This window comes from Scophthalmus maximus, chromosome 18, assembly GCF_022379125.1.
Source record: "Scophthalmus maximus strain ysfricsl-2021 chromosome 18, ASM2237912v1, whole genome shotgun sequence".
Taxonomy (NCBI): Eukaryota; Metazoa; Chordata; class Actinopteri; order Pleuronectiformes; family Scophthalmidae; genus Scophthalmus; species Scophthalmus maximus.
The window spans coordinates 8,732,501-8,755,326 of NC_061532.1; the positions used below are offsets into that span (position 1 = coordinate 8,732,501).

At 45.9% G+C, this 22,826-nt stretch overlaps 4 protein-coding genes across 13 annotated transcripts in view; 2 read left to right on the forward strand and 2 right to left on the reverse strand.

Moving 5' to 3' along the window:
* syndig1l (synapse differentiation inducing 1-like) overlaps nt 1–4,249 on the reverse strand; it is a 174,840-nt gene extending 170,591 nt beyond the window's left edge. For all 9 annotated transcript variants that reach the window (XR_004786441.2, XR_004786439.2, XR_004786440.2 and 6 more), the window contains exons 1-2: nt 4,117–4,249; nt 2,824–2,907 (exon numbers count right to left, since the gene is read on the reverse strand). The gene's annotated coding sequence lies outside the window, so the exon portion shown is untranslated. The remainder of the gene's footprint in view (nt 1–2,823; nt 2,908–4,116) is intronic.
* On the forward strand, nt 253–10,450 carry dll4 (delta-like 4 (Drosophila)). Its single transcript, XM_035618326.2, has 11 exons — nt 253–715; nt 884–1,144; nt 1,582–1,639; nt 2,332–2,595; nt 4,634–4,694; nt 6,052–6,182; nt 6,403–6,572; nt 6,670–6,889; nt 7,405–8,143; nt 8,592–8,700; nt 9,198–10,450. The coding sequence occupies exons 1-11, from the start codon at nt 662–664 to the stop codon at nt 9,201–9,203; spliced, it is 2,073 nt and encodes a 690-aa protein (XP_035474219.2). The 5' UTR covers nt 253–661; the 3' UTR covers nt 9,204–10,450.
* Nucleotides 10,451–14,144: 3,694 nt separating this feature from the next.
* On the forward strand, nt 14,145–16,188 carry chac1 (ChaC, cation transport regulator homolog 1 (E. coli)). Its single transcript, XM_035618333.1, has 3 exons — nt 14,145–14,958; nt 15,099–15,134; nt 15,288–16,188. The coding sequence occupies exons 1-3, from the start codon at nt 14,788–14,790 to the stop codon at nt 15,690–15,692; spliced, it is 612 nt and encodes a 203-aa protein (XP_035474226.1). The 5' UTR covers nt 14,145–14,787; the 3' UTR covers nt 15,693–16,188.
* Nucleotides 16,189–17,971: 1,783 nt separating this feature from the next.
* The window catches only part of ino80 (INO80 complex ATPase subunit), a 36,171-nt gene continuing 31,316 nt past the window's right edge, over nt 17,972–22,826 (reverse strand). The window contains exons 35-37 of one of the 2 annotated variants that reach the window (XM_035618322.2): nt 22,605–22,815; nt 20,163–20,378; nt 17,972–19,623 (exon numbers count right to left, since the gene is read on the reverse strand). In XM_035618322.2, the coding sequence (XP_035474215.2) occupies nt 19,415–19,623; nt 20,163–20,378; nt 22,605–22,815 (636 nt within the window). In that variant the 3' untranslated portion in view covers nt 17,972–19,414. The remainder of the gene's footprint in view (nt 19,624–20,162; nt 20,379–22,604; nt 22,816–22,826) is intronic. The other variant, XM_035618324.2, reaches the window with a different exon arrangement.

Sequence of the window (22,826 nt, forward strand, 5' to 3'; positions counted from 1 at the left end):
TGTGCGAATGTGTGCCAGGCATATTGTGCGCTAAAAATAAGTCAACAGATGTTGGGTCTTGTTAATAATCGCCCAGTATCCATGGTGGTCAGTCAGTGGGTATTAAATCTGGATAATTGTTGTCGGGTCGGAAAGGGAAGGGGGCCGACTGTGTTGAGTGGGCGGCGTCATTGCGCCTGACTGACGGTTTATGTAATGAGCAGCCCGAGTGCAAGTCTATATATCTGGGAGGGGACGCACTCCGGGTTCATTCACTAGTAATAAGGCGAGTGATGAACGTCCGTGGCGCACTGACGCACCCGACTTCAAGCACCAAAACAAGCCCTGAGCCGCGCACACGCAGCGGTAGTGACCATTGTGGAGTACAGCAGCACGCGAGGAGGGGGCGCACTGCTGACACGCACACGCACTGGCCGCGGATACTAGTCCTCCCCTCACCTTTTGGATAACTTGGAGACTGGCGGCGCTTTCTCTGGACGCTTTTGACGCACAGCAACAAGGAGCTACGGGAGGTCTCTCCTTGGAGTGAATAAGGATTTATATTGGAATTTTTTTCTTTTTTTTTCTTCTACATTTGTTTACCTCGGTGTAAACACTTTGGAATAGGGAGGTGTGCTGCTGTATCGGCTGGTGGCGCGGCTGCCCTGGAGAAGCGAGAAGGATGGCAGCGTGGTTCACCTTCACCATCGCGTTCAGCACCACGTTGATAACACAGGTATGAGGGAGGATAATGCCCCCCCCCCGGTGGTCCCGATCAGACCTCGGCGACAGCAGGCGGAGGGCCAGTTGTTTTACCAGGTGTTTTTGTGTCATTTTTTTTCCAAATGTAGCCATTATACCTGCGTTTCTTAAACGGTGTGTGCCCTTTTTGTTCCCCCTGTAGGTGTTGGGATCCGGGGTTTTTGAGCTCGATCTGCACGAATTTAAAAACCACAGAGGCTTGCTGGCGAGCGGGGGCGCGTGCAAGCCCAGCTGCAGGACTTATTTTAGAATTTGCCTGAAGAACTACCAGGCGGTGGTGTCGCCAGGTGACTGCATCTTTGGGAGTACAATGACACCGGTGCTGGGGAGCAACTCTTTCAGCGCCAGGGACAGTGGCACTTTACCTCGACCGATTCAGATACCGTTCAACTTCGGGTGGCCGGTAAGAGCGTGCATCCACTTTATTTTATTTGTTATCCCCCCACACCCTCCTCCTCCTCCTCCTCCTCCTCCTCTCCCCCGAGCGAGCGCCGTTGTGTTGTTTTCAGGGAACTGCTGTGCATTTTGGGAGCGCACCGGTTATTGGTCAGCTCATCTAATCCATATCATTAGGTAATAGTCTGTCGACAAACAGATTGGACTGCGACCACGTCGTTCATTTCAAAACCCAGGAGGCCATGCGATGATCACTATATGGCACACAACTCCATGCAGCCTTAAGTGTACTATTGAAATTCATATTTTAAACAATCAACAGTCAAATCAAACACAGACAGAAAAATACAAAGATTGGAGCTTTTCTGCTAAAATTGTGTACGGCAAAAAAAAGAGGAAAATAGTCATTTGGATATTAATATTCTACATGTGTTTTCTCCTCAGGGGTCATTCTCATTAATAATTGAAGCCTGGCATTCACCTTATGGAAATCTACCTGTAGGTAAGTGCAACGTTTTTTTACCACAGGAGGGAGCTCTGTCTGTACATTTCACACATGAGGCTCTCCCACTACGTGGTTGTTTTTGTTTTTTTGAAGAAATATATGCACAAATGAATCAAAGGATTGCACTACTAAATGCTGCTTAGTCATTCAGCGAGTTCCCCTCCGCCTCTTGATAATTGTTCATCATTTCACACGTTTCCATGCCTATTCACTTCTTTATTATGAACTTCAGAACACCTTTTTCATTCTCATACCCAATACAATTGAACTTCCTCTGGTTTATTTTTGGCGTGGGAAAGAGCCGTGGGCTTTGGTGAGAATACACAGTGCCTGCCAAAAACCCCTGACTGCATCTTCCTGTATTTTACACCTTACTCTGTTCCGCCCTTTGGAAGAGGGGACTGGGCCTGGGAATGTTTTTGCTGACGGAAAGAAAGAGGAAATTTCAACCTGAGTTTATCTTTCATCTCAGCTGTATGGGATTTGATAAGGGATGCAGCTTGGCACCGGGCAGATTATTAAAGCGAAAGTGGGTGACTTTTGAACCCATGGCCATTTATGATGCAGCTCTTGACATAAAACCACAATCATCCCAGGACATACACAGGGTTAGGGTTAGGAAGCTGGAAGCTTAGGTATCCCACATTAATTCTGATCCCCCCCCCTCCTTGTCTCTTTTCCTCTTCCAGATACCAACAACCCAGACTATTTGATTAGCTTTTTTGCCATCCAAAGACAGCTGGGTGTCGGGACTGACTGGTCTCAGGACACGCAGAGCGGGAAGCAGACTGAGCTCAGGTATTCATACCGGTTCATCTGCAACAACAGTTACTACGGAGAAAGCTGTTCCAAAAAATGCACGCCTCGGGACGACCGCTTTGGCCACTACACCTGCAACCGCGACGGGCAGTTATCCTGTCTGCCCGGCTGGAAGGGGAAATACTGCGAAGAACGTAAGCAACCACAAAAACATGTTCTGTCACCTGTAATTCAATCAGCAGTCTGGTTTTGCCCGCTTTCAGCGTGTCTGTCTGTTGACAGTGGAGCTTCGTGGTTCAACTTGTCTCTGTGGGTTTTTTTCATGCAGATGTTTGCAAATGAGTCATAAATAATGGGATCCGTTTAGCCTATAGCTGGGATATGAAATGGAGCATTTCAAGAGTTGGGTCCACAATTCTTACCTTAAAAAAACGTTCAATGGGCAAGGTCCTGATGATCCTGTCTCCTCATGTTGTGTGACCTTTAACCTTCATGATGCTTTGTGCCTAAAAAGAGAGAAGAGCTGTCGTCAAGTTACAGATATGGGCAGTTAAGATGCAAGATGCGCAACACTTAGGTCATCATCACTATACGGCCACACTAATAACAAGGCATGGCGCAATGATATCCGGCAAGTCGCGATGGCAATTTTGGTGCCGACAGCCTTTCTCAGGGATATCCGCCACGTGTAATTTGTAATCATATAATTCTGACGTGCAATCGCGTGTGGCTTTGTGAACGCTCATTGAATATGGGCTGAGGGAAGGACGGCTTAACATGACAACAGGCACTTTATACATGCACAAACCCACTTGGCCTCACAGACCGACGCTCCCGAGCATTTTGGACAGCTCTGAATGGGCCCGTGAGGGGGCCCGGTGCCATTTGGCTCCACAATAACCAAAGGGTCCTTTTCACCAAAACAAATTAATCAAGGAGTAGATTGGAAGGAGGCACCGTGAGAGTAATAGTTACCATGTGCTGGATATGTGACCACATGGGTGACGACGGATCCGTCGTCCGTGTCACGCGGCGGTGAGAGGGAAATTGGCATGTGCTATTTTTTGACCGTGGCGCCAAAATTCTAACCAGATGGGCTCACGTGTCGCAATTACAGACGCATCAATCGTCGGTGACTACAGAAAATATACACGAGAAAGATAGATTGGCCATCTTTCAGACACTATAATTTCCGTTCTCTCTCACACTCCCACACATCAGTTTTAAACAAGCCATGTCATTTGGGCCCAGTGCACGGAATTTCGGAAGGTTCAAGCACAGGGAACCCACATTTAATTTGAGTTATGCATAATAATAGTTGTCAAAATGATGCAAATTAAATGTAAAAAACACAAAGGGAACTCATTTCTAAAGGCTCAATGATAAACACACACACAGGGGACATTTTTGGTACTTTCAGGAACTACAGTAAAGCGCGTGCCTGGTAACATAAACCCGGGGGCGAGTGTGTGTGTGTGGGGGGGGGGGGGGGGGGGGGGGGGGGTCCGGGCGACTGCACGCGCCAAGGTTAATCGCGGCATTATTATCCGCCACGCGCCAGCGATGTTTTAGCCCCCCCCCTTCCCTCCCCTCCATTGTTGGGCGCGCGGCGGCGGCAGCTGCAAATACGGTCGTGGGCAGACCACAAACAACAATAGTGACAGCTGTCCGCTATTGAGAGCGAGCATCTGTTCGGGACTAAACCGGCCGCTTACCGTCAGCCGCCCGATATTATGTTGCCCCGCGAATCAGTGTCGAGCAGGACCCCGGTGGCGGTGCGCGGCCAGAGAGCAGCACAAACAAGCCCCCTCGCCCCCTCAGCCGGTCGGTCGGTTTGTTTCCCGCCCGCGGCGGCTGGGGGCGTGGCCGGGGGCGTGGCCGACAGGTGGCGATCAGGTGGAGGCCCCTGACGGAAGTTGAGAGCTCACGATCTCATCACGTGGGCTGTTTCACGAAAACGGGCCCCGGTTGTCGCAACACAGCGTGAGCGGCCAATACAGTGTCGAAACACTATTAGATTTATTTCCAATAGTCATATGTTGTTTCAAGTGGGTTTCCCCATTTTTTTCACAACGAGGAAGTTGTTGAAATGTTATTTACTGTACTTCTCGTGAGTTGTACCAGAAGACGCAGTTATGCTGCCAGACGGCCACTTGAAAATCATCAGCATCCTCATGAGTGTTGCTCATGTGTTTTTCTCTTTTTTTCTTCTTCTTCTTTTCTTCTCTCCAGCTATCTGTCTGGAAGGCTGCAGCGAGAGGAATGGAAACTGCTCCAGACCCGGCGAGTGTGTGTAAGTATTAATAACGATCACAGTTGTGCAGTTTGGGAGCAGCGTCTGTTCCGTACCATGTGGAAAGCTTCAGTCGCGTTTTCTTCTAAAACTCCCAATTCTCTTTTTTTTTCCCCCGAGTCCCCCTCACAAACTATGTTTATGTGCGACTAATCAGAGCGGGATATTTCATCATCCAAAGATTCACATCAGCGCCTATCCCGCACATCGTTCATCAGCACAGGGCCGGAGTTCGCTAAGTCAACAAAACCCCGCTCTGTGCCTGCTCTCGTCTCCCTGCGTCACTTTTCACTTTTCCCCACTTCCCATGTTCCCCCCACTTCTCGTCACCAGCCTTTTTTTCGTTCCCTCACCCACTCACTCACCAGCAAAGATAACACACACACACACAAACACACACACACACACACACACACACACACACACACACACACACACACACACACACACACACACACACACAAACACACACACACACACACACACACACACACACACACACACACACACACACACCGAGACCCACCCACCCACTCGCTGTGAGAAAGTCCTCCTGAACCCTATTTTGCCCTCTTTTTAGACACAAATCCACCATTCCCACCACTAAAACTGACCCAAATTGAGGTTAAACCCCCGTAGATACAGCAGACTCTGTAAAGCTGTTGCCATGTCTCCCATGCTCACTCAGCAGAAAATGTTGGAACCTTAAAAGTACATCCTATGCCCGGCAATCTCACGGTTTGACAGGACTGCTGCTCATTGTGGTGAGAAATGGATATTCATGGGAAACATAAAAAAGAGAGCTTCGACCGTTGGCTCGCCGCCAGAAATATTTCACATTTGTATTATTATACTATTATTTATTCTGGTGCTGTACGTACCTACATGATGGTTTGACCCACCCCCAACAGTGGCCTCTGCTTATCCTGTTGTTCGTAATGCAGAAAGCGCTGATATCATTATTCACGACGTTGACTGAAATAACCGATGAGTAGTGATGTAATGAGGTGTTGGAAAATGTCACACTCCACTTAACTTCAGAAACAAACTCTGCCGTTTCCAGATGTACAGTCACTTTGAGCCCCGCGAGTAGCGCACTTGGATTTTTTTTTTCCCCACCCGTTTCGTTGATGGATTTATACGAGAATTTTAACGATTGCAATCCAACTGCGGTGGAGCTATTAATGTCGTGTTGCATGATGCAATAGCCGGCTAATCCACGACAGGCCCACAACGAGAAGTTGTCTGCTCTCATTCAATTTAATTTGACGATGTTTGTTTTACCGTTATTATTACGGATGTACTTATCGCTTGACTAATCAAGGAGCGTTTTTTTTTGGTCCTTTTTTTTCCGCAGATGCAGAGATGGCTGGCAAGGCACGTTCTGCGACGAGTGTAAGAAGTACCCCGCCTGTAAGCACGGTACCTGCCAGCTGCCATGGCAATGTAACTGTCAGGAGGGCTGGGGAGGCCTATTATGTGACCAAGGTAAACCAGACGACTTGGACCACTGCTGTTGTTCCTTTTTGAAAGATCCTCTCGTATTACGTGTGCACTGTTTTCATTAGAATTAACTCGAAAGCATTAGTAAATTAGGTTTCCTCTGAAGTGTTCCATCCCATAGCTTTTGTACACATCCTGGGGTAGATGTTTTTTTTCCTCCCCCTGCGTCTCCCTCATTGTAAACGAACACTCGTCTCTCCCCCAGACCTAAACTTCTGCACCCATCACCACCCTTGTGTGAATGGCGCCACCTGTATGAACACGGGCCAGGGGAGCTACACGTGTACATGCCTGCCAGGTTTCACGGGGGTCAACTGTGAGCTGGAGATGCAGGAGTGTGACAGCAACCCCTGCAGGAACGGAGGGCTGTGCACAGTAAGCTGCAAAGAAAAAGACAGATTGATAAATGTCAATACCAAATTTGATCTTTGATCATCTTGACTCATTTTTTTTTCCTTTTCCACCTCCCCAGAATTTGGAAAGCGGCTACATGTGCACATGTCCCCAAGGTTTCGAGGGCTCCCACTGTGAACACAGCCTGCTGACGTGCGCAGATTCCCCCTGCTTCCACAGTGGCAAATGCTGGGAGAAGGACAATGGCCGCAGCTACATGTGCGAGTGTCCGCGGGGCTACACCGGACTCAACTGTGAGAAGAGAGTGGACAAGTGCACGTCGCTTCCCTGCGCTAATGGTACGGTCTTCCTCCCCTCTTTGGCCCCCCTTTCTGAACTTCCCCTCACTCTTTCTCCCCCCCCCCCTTCAAATTCCTGCAACTGGAAGCCGTGTGGAACAACAGGAATTGGTGGGAACTTGGTGTCTATTGTCCTCCATATAAACACTCGGCAGCTCGGAGCAGCAGCTTGTAAATGTCACCACAGCTCGCTGTGGCTGTTGATGAAAGGGGACACATTTCCAGTGTGGCTCGATTTCTGTCTTCTTGTAAACACGGAGGGCTCTGGGATTGTTCCGTGTCGGGAGAACAATGCGCATTAAAGTACACAGTGCATGCACAAAGTGCTGCGGTCACACTGGATTGTGTGAACTGAGAGAGCCTCATGGGAAGGTTTATGCAGATTGTGTTTTTCTGCATTTGAAAAGCCTTGATGCTGCAGCGCCTGCTTCATTGAGGATGCTCATGTGAGCTTTTCTGTGTCACTCAGTAAAACTGTACTTGTTGATACTAACCCTCCACCTCCTGTTCTGCAGGTGGTCTGTGTCTGATCCACGGGGGCGTGCGCGTGTGCAGCTGCCGCGCAGGATTTACCGGCCAGCGTTGCGAAATCAACGTCAACGAGTGTGCCGGTAACCCCTGCCTCAACGGAGGCACCTGCCAAGACCGAATCAACGACTACACCTGCGCCTGTCCCGCAGGTTACGCCGGACGAAACTGCGACAGACTCCTGGATGAGTGCTCCCCTCGCCCTTGCCTCAACGGGGGCCTTTGCACCGGGGGTGGCGGGCCAGGCAAGCCACCCGCTACCTGCGTCTGCCCGTCTGGCTTCACTGGCCCTCACTGCGAGTTCTTCGCCGCCGTGACCTCTCCCGTGACCAATCCAGAGATTCAAGATGGCTTCCAGTGGGCGGCGGTTTCCCTGGCCGTGGGGCTGGTGGCGTTGCTGGTGCTGTTGTGCATGGTGGGCCTGGCGTTGAGGCACATCCACAGGCAGGCCCAGGGGGAGAGAGGAGACACAGAGACTATGAACAACCTGTCCAATTTTCAGAGGGACAACCTGATCCCAGCATCCCAGCTGAAAAACACCAACCAGAAAATCGGCCTGGAGGTGGACTGCGATTCAGATAAATCGAACTTTATCCATAAAAACTATCACTTGGACTCCTACAACTCTAAATCAAAGGAGTTCAAGGATGAAAAGTCACAAGAGGATAAAAGTCTAATTTATGACAAGTGTTTAGAAGACAAAATGCCCTTGAGTAGAATGTACAGGTAAGAAGAACCATTTTTACACACCTTTTACCACCCCCTGCTTTCACTAACACACTCATCTTTGCAGTGATTGTGTGCTCAAGTATTGGAAATTTCCATAGGCCTCCTCTACTATTGTGTTCCTACAGTAGTGTATATATGGAGCCATGCTGAGTGGAAATCACTGTTAATCACTCACACACTTCCACGGTTTAGTTGTTTGAACCCAACAATGAGCCCAGTTGTGGGTTTTCTTCTTAACTTGGAAACCATACATGTTCCTCAGACATGTTGAGTGTGTGTATATATATACACATACACTTCTATATATATTTGATAATTGCTTTGCTACAAACCTCCCCAATCCTGTTTGCTGCCTCACACTGTGTATGTGTGTACGCCCCTAACGCATAGCATTGCCATGTGCTTCTGGTTTGCGTTTAACACAATGTGTGATTTGTGTTCGCAGCGAAAAGCCAGAGTGTAGGATATCAACGATATGTTCCTCAAGAGACTCCATGTACCAGTCGGTATTTGTTATAGCAGAGGAGAGGAGGGAATGCGTCATAGCAACCGAGGTAAGCCAAAAAAAAATATTCACATCTTCATCAGCATTCCCGTAGATCCCCCCCCCCAATTGACATGTATCACGCTGTCCCTTGTGTAACATCCCTCTCCAGCGCACCAACATTTATGACATGCTATTTCTAGAAAGACCGCGCGCTGTGGTATTTGGACCTGAGCTGGGGATAACCCGATCAACTGAATTATTGGTTTCTGTAAATTACACCGGCTAGTTTTTATCTTGGCCATGTCATGGATTTAAGTCAGATCTTATACTGATTCCTCATATGTTTGGCTCTACTTGGTCTCCAAGGTGCTATGTTTTACTGCTGTGGCATCTATAGTGGAATTTTTGAGATGTTCACGTCCAAGCAAAATATAACTGAAGCATGTGAGCTGCACAAATTCAAAAAGTGCTGTAAAAGAATTATGAGAGTTCTTAGCAGTAGGATTATTGTGCTATGTCATGTATTTATATATATACTTTAAAAAAATCTTTTTCCTCCCACAGGTATAAACTGTGAGGCATCTGAAAGCGAGGGGGACGACGAAAAAAGACACAATCGAGGCCGAACATAATATTCTGGATTGTTTACAAATGCCGAGAAGAGACTGGAGATTGTTTTAGATGTCCACTGCTGCTCTGGAACACTTGAGAACTGGAAAGGGCAGAAACCTCTGCTCTGCAAAAACAAAAAGAAGAAGAAGAGAAAAAAAAGAACAGAACTGAGGAACTATGTGTTGAACGAGTGTTTGTATGCAAAACATGTACAGTGAAGGACCTCTCCTAGTTGTGACAATGGTTGAACGGACTGGCGAAAAAACACAAGGCGTGAAGATTGAAAGAGCATCGGGGAAAATGTTAATTTATGATTTCAGCCATCCTGGACGGTAAAAGGAGGCGCAGGAGGATCATTGCCCCTCATATCTGACCCGCCCTTGTGTGATAATCATGATGACTTTGACAGCCAACCAATCAGTTAAAATGGTGCCTAAGATGTGACCCCCCCCCCCCCCCCCCCCCCCCCCCCCGAAACACACACACTCACTCACTCCTGCCAGCTTCGCCTGCTATGCAAGACTCAGGGTCGAGACGAGTGAACTCACCCACCGTCGCAATCCAACCTCACAAACACTGAGAGGTATGAATGTCTGAAACGAATCTTCAACTGTCAATCACGTGAAAATGACTGGTTGGAGTTTTCCATGCAATGGTGAAGATTGTACGCAGCCCAAATTCACTAGAAGCCTTAAACGAGGGGGTTTGAATGCTAAATGTGTGCCCTTGTCTGTTCTTGGATCATTTGCACTACGGAAAAAAATTTAATAAAACAACAGCGGGGGAAAAAAACTTTTTAATCAACAGCGATTTTGAAAAGAAAAACCACAGGAACGCAATAGTCAGTTTTGTGCCAGCGAGATCCAAAAGAAAGGATGTGTGCATAGAAAAGCGTTTTTATGCAACCCAACTGAGACAAACAAAGCGAGAAGACTGTCACGCCACTGCCTGCCTATAATAAGTTTCAAAAATACAGAACCAATAATGTAATTTTTAAAAATTATTATTTCCAGAGTTTAATTTAAATATGACACACTGCTCTTTATATGTTTTATAATATTATTTTGTATATAATGCATATTTATAAGGACCAAACTTCTGAAGAATAAAACTTCCTTGGAAACTGTTTTTAATTTGATGTCAGTGAATGGAAAAAGAAAATTATTTTTGAGGTGTTTCTAAATAATGAAATTGAGTACAAATGATGATAAAATGTGTCTCGTATTTCTTTTTCCGCCCAGGCCTGATTTGCACATGGCCCTCATGAACATGTTCGTGAATATGAAATCCAGCTGTTTTCCTACATTTACACAACACAAGAAAAGATTTTGGACTTGAGGAAGAGGCACAAAGCTCCCTGACTGCATGCAGCATCACCACTTCGAGTAATTCCTGGAAACGCCTTTGGCTCCCACTCCACTCACCCACCCCTCGTCCTCTCCCTGGCCCTAAATTGGCTTGAAATTCAAATCCGTTTCCACGGATACCACCCCCTCAAGCTGGAAATGGCGAAACAAAGCCAGGCGCAGGGCAAAGGGGAACATCCCCCCACCCCTCATAATGCTTGCATGCGTCTGCGCGCGCGCGCACACACACACACACACACACACACACACACACACACACACACACACACACACACACACACACACACACACACACACAGAGCCAATCAAACAGATGCCGTGGGGGAGCGCAGAGTGAATCTGTAGTGCCATAAAAACAGCAGCATATGCCAGGCCTCTCGTCCCGTGTGCATGACACACGGAGTGTGCAGACCCCCTCCCAATAGAGGATAAAAATAAAAAAAACACTCGAGCACTTACAGGCTCCCCAACTGCCTGCCTCCCCTTCAGGGTTAAGAGCAATATTTCAACGCCCGGTTCTGTACCACCCACTCCTGCAAACAAAGCTGGGGAGAAGGCCTGGCACTGGGGCTGTCAGCGGAGGGGAGGGGAAGCCAGATGGGAGCCAGCGGATCTGCTGCGAATCCACATAAATATATAGAGATCCCTTATTTTAGAAAAGTTGACCTGTCAGAGCAATCTTGTCAATCTCACTGACCCTTTGCCCTTCTTTGTCTTTTTGGAAAATACTGCGGTTCCTAAAAGTTGGCTCCTAATATACCACCTTTCACGTAGAAGCCACGTAGAAGAGACTGGTTCCAATATATCTGAAATACTTTTTTTTGTGTCTAGGCAACATCATTATGAACTCCAATTAACAGAAATCCTGCGACGGTCAACACCCCCTAATCAGGGGCAATCAACACTCGGCAGAGAATCACAATGTTTTTTTCCTTCACACACATCCTGTTAGCCTGTTGACCTAGGCATCCACATCTGACTTGTGTGAGTGTGCGTGTGTGTGTGCACGCGCTCCTCCAGCCTGGCTCAAGAAAAACATACATGTTATCACAATGATTAATCATCTGCATTACCTGTGTCAGCCTGATAGATATCATCATCATACTCACACCTAAAACAGCCACACACCCTTTTTTCACTCTTGATCGCAGTGGCAGACACATGCTGGGGTCTCTGCTCCTTGGCCTTCTGGGTCTTCATAGCACGGCCCGGCATTTTCATTGTGTTATAATCACAGCATCCTGTTTGTGACCCAGTGACATCAGTTCCTGTTTCCTCCGTGATTAAAAAAAAGTTGCGGAACATGCCGGCGCGGGCCAGCTGTCTTTCTCACGCACCGCTTTCTTCAGGTCTGCACTTGTTCGCGCAGATGAATCCGAGGGGTTTTGAGGAAACAAACCTCAAAAACAAGTTTGAGCGCAGACGCACAAAATAATCACCACTAATTATTCTGGATTTGAAAAAAATAAGGAAATGGAGGAAAAAACACTGAATTGATGTCACAAGTGGAGAATCAGGAAGCAGATCTGAAATTCCAATCTTCCCATCTGTTTATGATGAATGTGGAAGTCACTCTTTATAACACTTCCTGCCCCCCCCCCAAAGATCGTGACGCTAAATCACAAAAATGCTACGGGCTCCTTTCACAGCTGCAACATCTGATCCCCTTTTGCTAATGTTTTTGAATATGCACACAGTGTATGAGACCGTTAGCCAGTGCCCTGTTGTGCCCTCGCAGTTGTCTCATTAATTAACACTAGGTGTCAGTAAGAAACCCACACACAGGAAGTAAGTAGTCGGTGTCAAAATGAATCACCAGACACGTTCAAGTTCAGGTCTGAAGCAACTCAATTAAACAGCAGCACATAACCTATACACCCATATATCTACATTCAGTTGAGCTCAGCTATTAAAACATAAATATACGCATGGGCTGTCTTACGATTCAGCTTTTAGGTATCTCTGAAATTTCCCAGGCCTAAAACTCCTAACATGTACAGGAATGTGTACATAATATTTCATAAAACGAACCTCCATCGTCAGAGCTGCAGGGGGAACACTGTAAATGTTGTGCTTGTTTGTCTAGATATACTTCAAATCCTTTGAGCTGGAAATAAAGGCCAAAACAAAATTGTAGTTGCGGATTTAGTATCTATTTAAATACATTCATTTGACAGCAAGGTCAAACAGACAGGTGAGTATGTGATAACTCTACTAGTCAAAACATCGCAGCAGTGCACCGGATTAGATTACAGGCAGTGCTGTCAGTAAAAGCCTTTGGTGGCATGTGGTGAGAGCAGCCCCGAGGTACTACAGCAGCAGGCCCGGGGAGCGGATGGACATGAAAGGCCCATGGCATTATGGGATGGAGGCCTGGGCACGACACAGGGTCCCTCAAAGGCCTGGATTGTGCACTGCATTAGATTTATGAAGAGCTGATACAGTTGTCTGCCCTCTTATCAAGGCAGATAATGCCAGCTATTTATAGATAATCTATTTAATGAGCACAGATAAGCCTCTGCTATTATATCAGATCCATCAGGAGTGGCGGGCATTTCTGTGCGTTTGATTGGGTCTGACAAAACGTTCGGATCATGCATCTGTCTTGCTGTGTTTCGGCTGTGGTTGCGTATTTTGGCGGTTTTGATACACCTGAGGATTTTGTTTGCTAGTTCAAAGGTTGTCCACCACAAACCTTGGACAAACTCATAAATCACCCATCTGCCAAAGTAGAAGTAGAAGTTGTTTGTTGAATAAAGTAAATAAAAAGGTACTTGTATGTGTGTGCGTGCGTGTGTTTAAAAAATTGGAATAATTCTGCAAGAGTACGATTTCTAACGATAAGAGGCTGACCAAGTCAATCACACATGGCTCGTCACGTGTTGGCAAATAAGCAAATTGTACTATTGTACTTCATTCATATGTAGAAAATATTTTAGAAGACACAAAACATTCATACCTTTATTTAACAATTTTTGTTCCCCCATATTCCAGGAGACTGGTATGAAGGTGGGCTTAGGGATCCTCACTGGTTAACATCTTGCCATTGGATGTTTGATCTGTGGTGATAGAATACAAGGCCTCACATGTGCTCTAGCAAAAACATCAATGTAGGGTGTACTGCCCCATGTAGGGACACCCATCAGTCCTGTTTGAGGTCATATCACCCAATCAGACACAGATACTTATTTGTGGTATGTTTAATTTCAATGCAAATGTACAAATAGATAGATTGGTATATAGAAAGAAAGAAAAACAGGAAGAAAGAAGGAAAAAATAAAGTAAAACGCTCCTGTCTAGGACTCTATGTCCTGGAACAAATCTGACGCAATGTCTTGGTATGTTGCTGCTGGCGCGGCCCTGAAATGCTGTGGCCAGTTGCATCAGCCAGTTCGAGCCTGAACCTCATGGAAACAATATTCAGAGAACGACAGGGCAGGAGACCAATCGTAACACAAGTCTCTTGGAGTGATGGCTTACCAGCCAGTCGTCTCGACTCGTCGGTCCGGCGCGTGAATTACATATGAACCAACAGAGTGACGAGTTTCACTGAAAGTCCCGCCTTATTCGGCGCACAGAAATCGGATTGGGTGGAATTTGATCGCGGAGGAGTCCTCCTTGAATGTAATTGGTCGAAAACGTTCGCACGGACTTGCCCACCTTCCCATCGCTGTATAAATGCGCGAGAGCTGCTGCGCCATGTTATCGAGGAAGGCGTTTGAGATCACGACCGCACCTAGAAGAGAGAACCAACGGTTAGTCGCTAGAAACTCCGCCATCACCGAATCAAACGAGTTTTGTTTATTTTCATTCGTTAGCTTTACATCTCCGTCACCGGCCGGCGAAGCAGCTGGCCGAGACGCTTTTCGATTTTTCCCACTCGCTAATCTTTAGGCCCAAGCGGCTGCCATGGATTTTTAAGGCATAATGCGGCGCGTCTAAGGCAATGGCAATGCATCATGCAAGGCAAACTCACCAGCGACCCTCCGTCCCCACAACTGCCAAGCAGTTGGGCTCGAATACCGTCCGCGGTATACCTGCGAGCCAGCCGGTGCCCCTGCTCCTGGACCGGAGGAAGCTAACGCTAGCGAGCTAGTCGCATTAGCGCGCAGGCGTCGCGTGAAGTATACCCGACCCATCGATTCATCCGAACGTCATCAACACTGCCGATCAACATGAAGCCTCAAGACATCGTCGCCGCGAAGGCCAGCCTGTGGATCTTCGGGTACGGGTCACTGGTGTGGAAGCCCGACTTCAAGTACAGGAGGAGCGAGGTCGGCCACATCCAGGGCTACAAGAGACGTTTCTGGCATGGAGACAACTTCCATCGCGGCAACGACGAGTTGGTGAGACGCTTAATGCTTTATTTGTTTCTCTTAATGTTCGATCTTTGACTCATGATCGCTGCTACTTGTGAGCTTCCGGCCTCAGGCCGTTAACAAGGCGTTGTCCGTGACGTGACCCCTTTCTCTTCCTCTCTCCGCAGCCCGGAAGAGTGGTGACGCTGATCGAAGATGATGACGTAAGTGGAAAATTCAGATCCCTATTGGTTCACTGTTGAAACTACAGGGGCGTGTCCCGAGCTGGGGACCTTTTTTTTTCTTTTTTCTTTCTTCACTGTACATTCCCACCTGAACGGCTTGATCTGACCTGTTTTGCTTCCTCCTCTTCACAGGCGAGCACCTGGGGTGTGGCGTTCGAGGTCACGGGCTCTCAAGTGGAAGAGTCCCTGAAGTACCTCGACGTGCGCGAGACCGTCTGCGGTGGCTACGTCACCAAGATGGTGGATTTCTTCCCCCAGGGGGAGAGCCAGCCGCCGGTCCAGGCGCTGGTGTACATCGCCACCGCGGACAACGCCATGTACCTGGGGCCGGCCGGTCCGGAGGAGATCGGCGCCCAGATTGCTGTGTGCAGAGGGAAGACGGGCCACAACCTGGAGTACCTGCTCCGGCTGGCCCAGTTCATGAGGAGCAGCTGCCCAGATGTGGAGGACCATCACCTGTTCTCCATCGAGACGGCGGCACTGACCGTGGTGTCCTGTCTGTTAGCAGCCAGTAGTTCGTACCCTGTGTCCAACTAGCTTATTGTGGATGAATACATTACACTACACACAACACTGAGGCTATTCCTCCGTCAGGCCAGTCAACCTGGGTTTTATGTTGTGAAATCTACACTCACTGTACCATCCAGTCTTCATGCATCCATTAAATGCTACTGAAGTGATGACAAAATAAATGCACGATATCAAGTTTATTTATTTTTCTTTCTGGAGCTTGACTTCATGTTCACATTATAATGCAAACCTTGCGCACGTTTGTACATCTACAAAGAGCACGATCACTGACTTGTTAACTGTAAAAATCTGTTTTTAAAAGACATCTTACGACTTCATTTTTATTTGCACAGTTCTGATTCCGTCCCGCGCATTCAGACGGCGCAGCAGTTCATTGTGGTTGTTCAGAAAATTCACCAAATGGCTGCTGTGACGTACTGTAAAGGTGTTTAATTTGAATTTTGATGGAAGTTGCTTGCAACATTACTGTCCCATGAATATGTCAAATAAAAAGTCAAAAGAACTCTGTTGTTGTTTCAGTAACTTCTGGTTACACTGCAGGTGGACTGCGATAATTTCTGCACACAAGCTAATAAACAAGGTGCCAGCCAATGTTATCTTATACAGACTGGTACAAGAAGACCTACAGTATATGGCATTGTGATTCATAGGCTTGATCCCCTTCCAACTGAAAGTTTTTGTGGTGAGGAAAATGCTGGCAGTGGGATGTGTAAAGTAATATCGAAAGCAAAATGCTTGGACCAATGATAAAGACTCCCTAAGGCGCTACCGTGCGTAACAGGATGATGACGAATATAAAAAATATTTTAGTCTAACCTTTGTTCTAATATGTGCTTTTGTAATAAGTAAAGACGAACACGTCTGCTGCTTCAGGTCTGTAAAAATACTCAACTATTTAAAAAGATGCATTTAAAAAAACAAACAAACAGACCAAGACATTTCTTCACAGGATGTAACTCATCATCATGATCCACATAGCTCTCTAAATCTGTTTTTATAAAAAGCATAACTCTGCCCTGAAGTACGCAGACATACATCGGACACTCCCTAACATTGACGGGAGCAGTTTGTACCTTGGACGTGATTCAAGTCGAGAGCGTCTGGTCTTGGTGCACTGGCCTTATATAACCAGTGGCCCGGAACGAGCCCAGACCCGGAAGTCCTGTGTTTACAGACTGCTCCACGGTCATGTCAGAGTGCACCGGGAAGGACATGCTGCTGAGGCTGCTCATCGAGATGAAATCTTGAAACTGGCCCCGCACCAAACCATGTGCCCGTCTAACTACCAGGGACTCACAAAAGTTCATTTGTCAGACCTACCATGTATTTGGTAAAGGGTCAGGTAGTTCACCTAAATAACACTGAGATGGCTCCTGTGTCAGGGGCCAGGGTTTTCTGCCCCCCCCCCCGCGAGGTGAATGGAGCATCTACAATCTTCATATAGAAACCTCAACATTAGTGAGTCTTTCCAAAAAACAACTTCCCACTTACCGAGGTCCCACTCACTGTAAACAGCTTCACCAGGGACTATTTCTTCCAACAGAAAAAGCAGCTCCAACGTTAATTGTCCACAGCGAGGTTCTGTAGATTAGCCAGAGGAGCAGGGGCGACATCGTTTCTGGAGACACTGCAGTTGAAATCTGAAGAGCGGGAACACCACAAATGAAATTAAAGGACAGGACGTGGCCCTTGGGTACAGTGAAAGAGAGGTCTTACAAATGTAGTTTTGAATGTTGTCTAATACAAAGAGCTGTCTTGCAATGTAGTTTGCCAAAGACTACAAAAATATGGATTCAAAGAGCCACAGTTGATTTAATTCTTCTGTGATAGTCTCAACAAAGCCTATTTAGAGGTTCAAAGAGCTGATATCTATAATAACAATAATAATATATTGGATTTATAAAGCGCTTTTCAAGTACCCAAAGCGCAGCCATTGACTCGGGAGAAATAGGAGAAAGTAATATGGTCTGACACACTTCATCACCCTTATTATGTTATTTCAGTTATTAACTCTCTTTATGTGAAGCCTCCTTGCAGGACTGATGTCAGGGCCAAAAGAAACTTTCAACATGTCTTCCCAAATCTCCATTGAACAATTAAAAAAACCCAATATGATTCTACTTTATCTATAAAGGGTTTCAGTTCTTTAAGGACACGTTCAATGGTTCCCAATATTTTGCCGTCTTCCACACTATTGTCCTGAGCAACAATGACAATTCAAACAAGCAATGAAAATATAATGAACACAACCTGCTCAATAAAATCTGGAAAAAATACACAGGGAGGCCAATTTAGCACTTTTATTTCCAGTTGGCTCCTCCTGTTAGTAAAATGGCAGATGCATTTCTTCGTATGTACACATGACCTATAAAAATAGACAGGCAAATGAGGGAAAAGCCAGAGGAAAACGTTGCTCTCATCATTATTTACATCAATATAGAACATCATATTTTAATCACACTATTAACACAAAAACAAACAAACCTCTAATATAACAGATGTAGTGCTCAACGTAGGACACTGATGCAAACCTTTTCTTTTTCTAAAACATCAATGACATCAAAGAGAACCACAGACTCCTCATCACAATAAGCAACTTCTGAAAATTAAAAAAATGGCTTCAGTACAATTTACATAGTTTTACAGGTGAATATCTCATTCACAATTGTCATGAACTGCCCACTTTCAACATAACTCAAATAACTTAAATATTAGAAAACCAAATAATCTGAGTGAAATTCCTAAATTTACCGTTAGCAGCATTGCCGTATCAACCAGAACACCTTATTTTGGAATATCATTTTTTACATCATCCATTCATTCATTCATTTTCCCATTGGGCAAAAAATATATAGAATCAATTTTCATTTCCATGTGTACTGTAATACATGTTATGGACAATTTTTCTATTTCAAAATGTTACGACCTGCAATGTTGGTTTGGGCACTTTACATCTTTTTTTTTACAAAAATATGAGCTTTAGTAGAAAAGCTGTTGACATATTGTTTGGTAAAGTGTAGGTTGGTCAAGTGTGGGTCCACATTAAATTCTGTAAAATGCAGAATCCTTCACCAGTTTGCACTGAGGATACGTACAGGATAATTAAATAACCTAATGTACATGTATGAGAATCAACAACACACACACACACACACACACACACAAAATGGAAGACGTGGCTCAGTGCATTTGACAGAAACTCCTTCGCCTCACCATGCTGGCAAACACAAGGATTTCAAAAGCCCTTTAAGCTACACGCGTTTGTTCACGTCTTTATTGTATTGTTACTGCGTGGTGGCAAATCAAAAGAGCTTCCTGTCAAGGATAGAAAAGTACAGTTTGTCTTCTCGAAAAAAGCACTTGGAAATACTGTTGTCACAATTGCAAACAAAAAGTAGTCAAGGCAGATTTTGTCCACTAACCTGGACACGATAAAATAAAACTGACACGAGACACGGGGAGGCTGGTAGGGACTGTACCTTCAAATGACTGCGTGTGTGTGGGAAGAAGAGGGTCCTATCATTCGCTGCGTGGTCCTCCAGGTAGTGAGCCTCAGTTACTGTAAATACTGTACTCCTTATTTATTTATGTTTAAGCGTAGCGCGTGTGTGTGTAGGGATCACAGTGAGAGAAGGTCAGTTATCTTTGTGTGTTCATGTGTTGTGTATGCGTGTTCTATAGTGAGCCGGCTGTGAGAGTGTGTGTGTGTGTGTGTGTGTGCGAGTGCATCATCGAGCCCCGGGACCACCGGGGCCCTTGCCCTTCCTGACTCCACCGTGGCTGCTGTGGTGGTGGCTGTGGGACAGCTGTTTGTGGGGACTCGGGGTGGAGGCGCCTCCTTTGGCCTGAGGGGACGAGCTCCTGCTGGGGTTGAAGGCTGGGCTGGTGCCAGACCGGCCCAGGGAAGGCTGCAGGGGGCTGGACGTGGCGAGGCCGGCTGCAAGACATGGACATGGCGGACATGGCAGACATGGCAGACATGGTCACTCTCATGGAAGAAAACTCTGCAATTCCTCCCAAAAAACGTTAAGTGACTTTTAATGGGAAAAACATGAGTCTTGATAACATTACTTTTAAGTGGTGTAATGGTGCGTTCACACCAAATGCAAAGCAAATTATTTCAAGCGATGAGATCACCTTCAAAGTCAATGCAGGGACGAATGATACGACACGAAATAATGCGAAATTTGTGACGTTATGTTGCGAAAGCCATTTAACAGTGAGATTCTCCTGACGAAGAATAATTTAACATAAAAAAACCTCAATTCAGCTACCAACTGAAGTCATTTTAAGTTGGTAAACAGTTTTCTCTTGTCAGTGTATTCTAGCTGTACGTGTCACAAGACAACTTTGGTCCAATCATGATCGAGCGATCATGCCTAGGTTAAATTTAATTTGCCCAACATGGACTAGAAAGGGTCAGCAGTGTGGGGACATTTTGGTTTCCCCCTCACCCCAATCAGAATATTCACTAACCTTTTGAAACACTGTAGCCATAAGCAGCGTAAGCTGCAGCTGATGCAGCTGCCGCGCCAGCCATCGCTCCGGCCATAGCAGCCGCACTGCCCGCTGTTGATTTGCGCCCACGACCTTTTCCTCCTGACTTGGTCCCGCCTCCGGACCCCTTGGGCCGCCCCCGACTCCGCCCGGACCGGCCTCTGCCAGGACTGATCGTGTCTGATGCTGACACACCTGAAGACAGAAGGCAAACAGGAATTGAGAAATGTCGCTACCTTATTATATTTGCTGTGCCCTTTCTTAATAATCAACTTGGTACATTGACGGTTGCCTACTGTAGGGAGATCTACAAGAATTGGCCAACATATTGACAAAAATTTGCAGTGCCAACCCCTATCGTAGACTACATATACTTACATACTGCCCCTCTAATTCTCTGAATGCATTTTGACTTAATCAGTTTACAGTCAGACCAGACAGAAATGGAGTTGGGCAGGAATACCCAGTACAGGACGAGAGATGCTCTGTCTGGCTTTGCCTCAACCTTCATGGATACTGTGGCAATTCAGAAGAATTATTAAACGTTAAACATCACGTATCATTGCCATGAGTACAGGCTGCAGTAAAAACAAGAACCATACTCTCATTTTCCATACAGTTTGCAGAATTAGAGCCTCACTGGTAATGTGCCATATCCACCAGTACCCTCTCTCCCCTTTCCTTGACTCCCAACGTCTCTGCACTGGTCTGCGTTTTCTTTGCACGTTTCCCTCCACACGCCTGTGGTATAAAACCCCCCAATGGGGGGAAGATGAGCCCGTCCTATCACTGACACTCAGTCACGGATGAAAACCCTTCACAAATCCCTCGCTCTTACCCTCCCGCCAGAACCCTTAATCTCTCCCCTTTTTTTACTTATTTGTCCAAATTCACCAATTGCTCCCTAATTCCAACCTCCATGCTGTTTTCCCAAACCTTTCATTACAGCATTATCTGCATCTCTTAAAAGCACCAACTTTCTCCCAGCTTATTGGGTCTGGTTAGCAGGGGCCATCAATAATCTTACTGCCAGGAACCTCTTAGCATGGCAGCAAAAAATTAAATCAAAATCACTTTCAGTGAAGCAGCGTGTATTTAGGAGGGATTACCTTGTTGCAATGTATCCAAAGTTCAGATATGGAGGCAAAACAACCCTCTTTACATTCTCTATTTATCTGGATCTCAGAACCAAGGCAAAAAAGAAAAAGAAAATAACACCCTCATAAATCTAAATAATCGGCGGCATTATACAAATGAGGTAACAGACTAATAGTCTCACTGGACACAAGCCTATTTAAACACTGGTGCTGAGAGTGACGAGAACATAACAAGCCAGACTTCTGTGTGCAGCAGCGACTTTCATGTAAGTGCCTCTCCAACGTCATTCTAATGAGATAATACTATCTCAGAGATAACACGCGGGTTTACGTTTTATTTGGCAAGTTTGGAGCTTTTAGAATTAAGGGCAGCTGAAGAGCAGATTACATGTACCAAGATTATCTCTATTAAGGAAACCATCAAATATGAACATGAGGAAAGTTTGGGTTATACTTCTTGTCATGGGAATATAAAAATGGTTTTATGTTTTAAATATATTTTCAATATCATATACTTTATTTATGAAGTTTATGAATTTTTTTGGTACTTTGCTATTGAGCTATTCATTTTCCTCTTTGTGTCGACTAAAATAATTAAATTCAATGATGGAAGAACTTCATTTGAGTAAAAGTATCAATACCTCAGTGTATATTTACTCAGGGACAAGAAATACCATGGTAACATTTTGCTGTGTATTAGCATTATCAGGAAAATGTACTTATAAGTATCAAAATGAAAGCAGTCCTTATGCTAAATGGTCCAGTCAAAGTGTTATATGATTATTATATACTATTAGAATATTGGAGTTGTATTACCTCCACTAAGGAGGTTATATTTGGTTGGTTGGTTTGTTTGCGGAACCGATTGCCCCTTTGGGGACAAATAAAGCTCTACTTGACTTGACTTGTTTGTTTTTCAGGGTTACGCAAAAACTACAACATGGATTTCCACGAAACTCGGTGGAAGGATGGGACATGGGCCAAGAAAGAACCAATTAAAATTTTGGTGCAGACAAAGGGGCAGATCCAGGATTTATTTTTTCCCCCCCACAACATTGAGAGATAGGCCGTTTTCTCACATTTTCACTCATTGTTGGCAGCATTTTATTGTTGCAGCTGGTTATGGTGGAGCTTGTCTGAACTATTTTATAAACTGTACTCAATTTATAAATCATCACATCTTAAATGGTTGATCATACATATATGTTTTGTATTAAAAAATGTGATCATAAAGCAGAGTAGAAGTATAAACTGTCGTTGCATAAACTAGAAATCCTCGAGCATAAGAACCTCCATGGTCAGCTAAATTCCTTTGTTCTCTCACCATTCATGTTGTCCGAGACTGATCCAGACACAGAGGCCGGGGAGTTGGTGGCACGGGACTGCGGCGCAGAAGACACCGGGTCGTCCACGATGACCAGCATGTCGCTGCTGCTCTCGTCCGCATCGGCATCCGGCGGCAACGAGCCAGGCTGGAGCTCGCTGCTCAGGGAGATCTGGCCGTGCACAGGAGCACACACAGACATACACACAGGCTGGGGGTCAG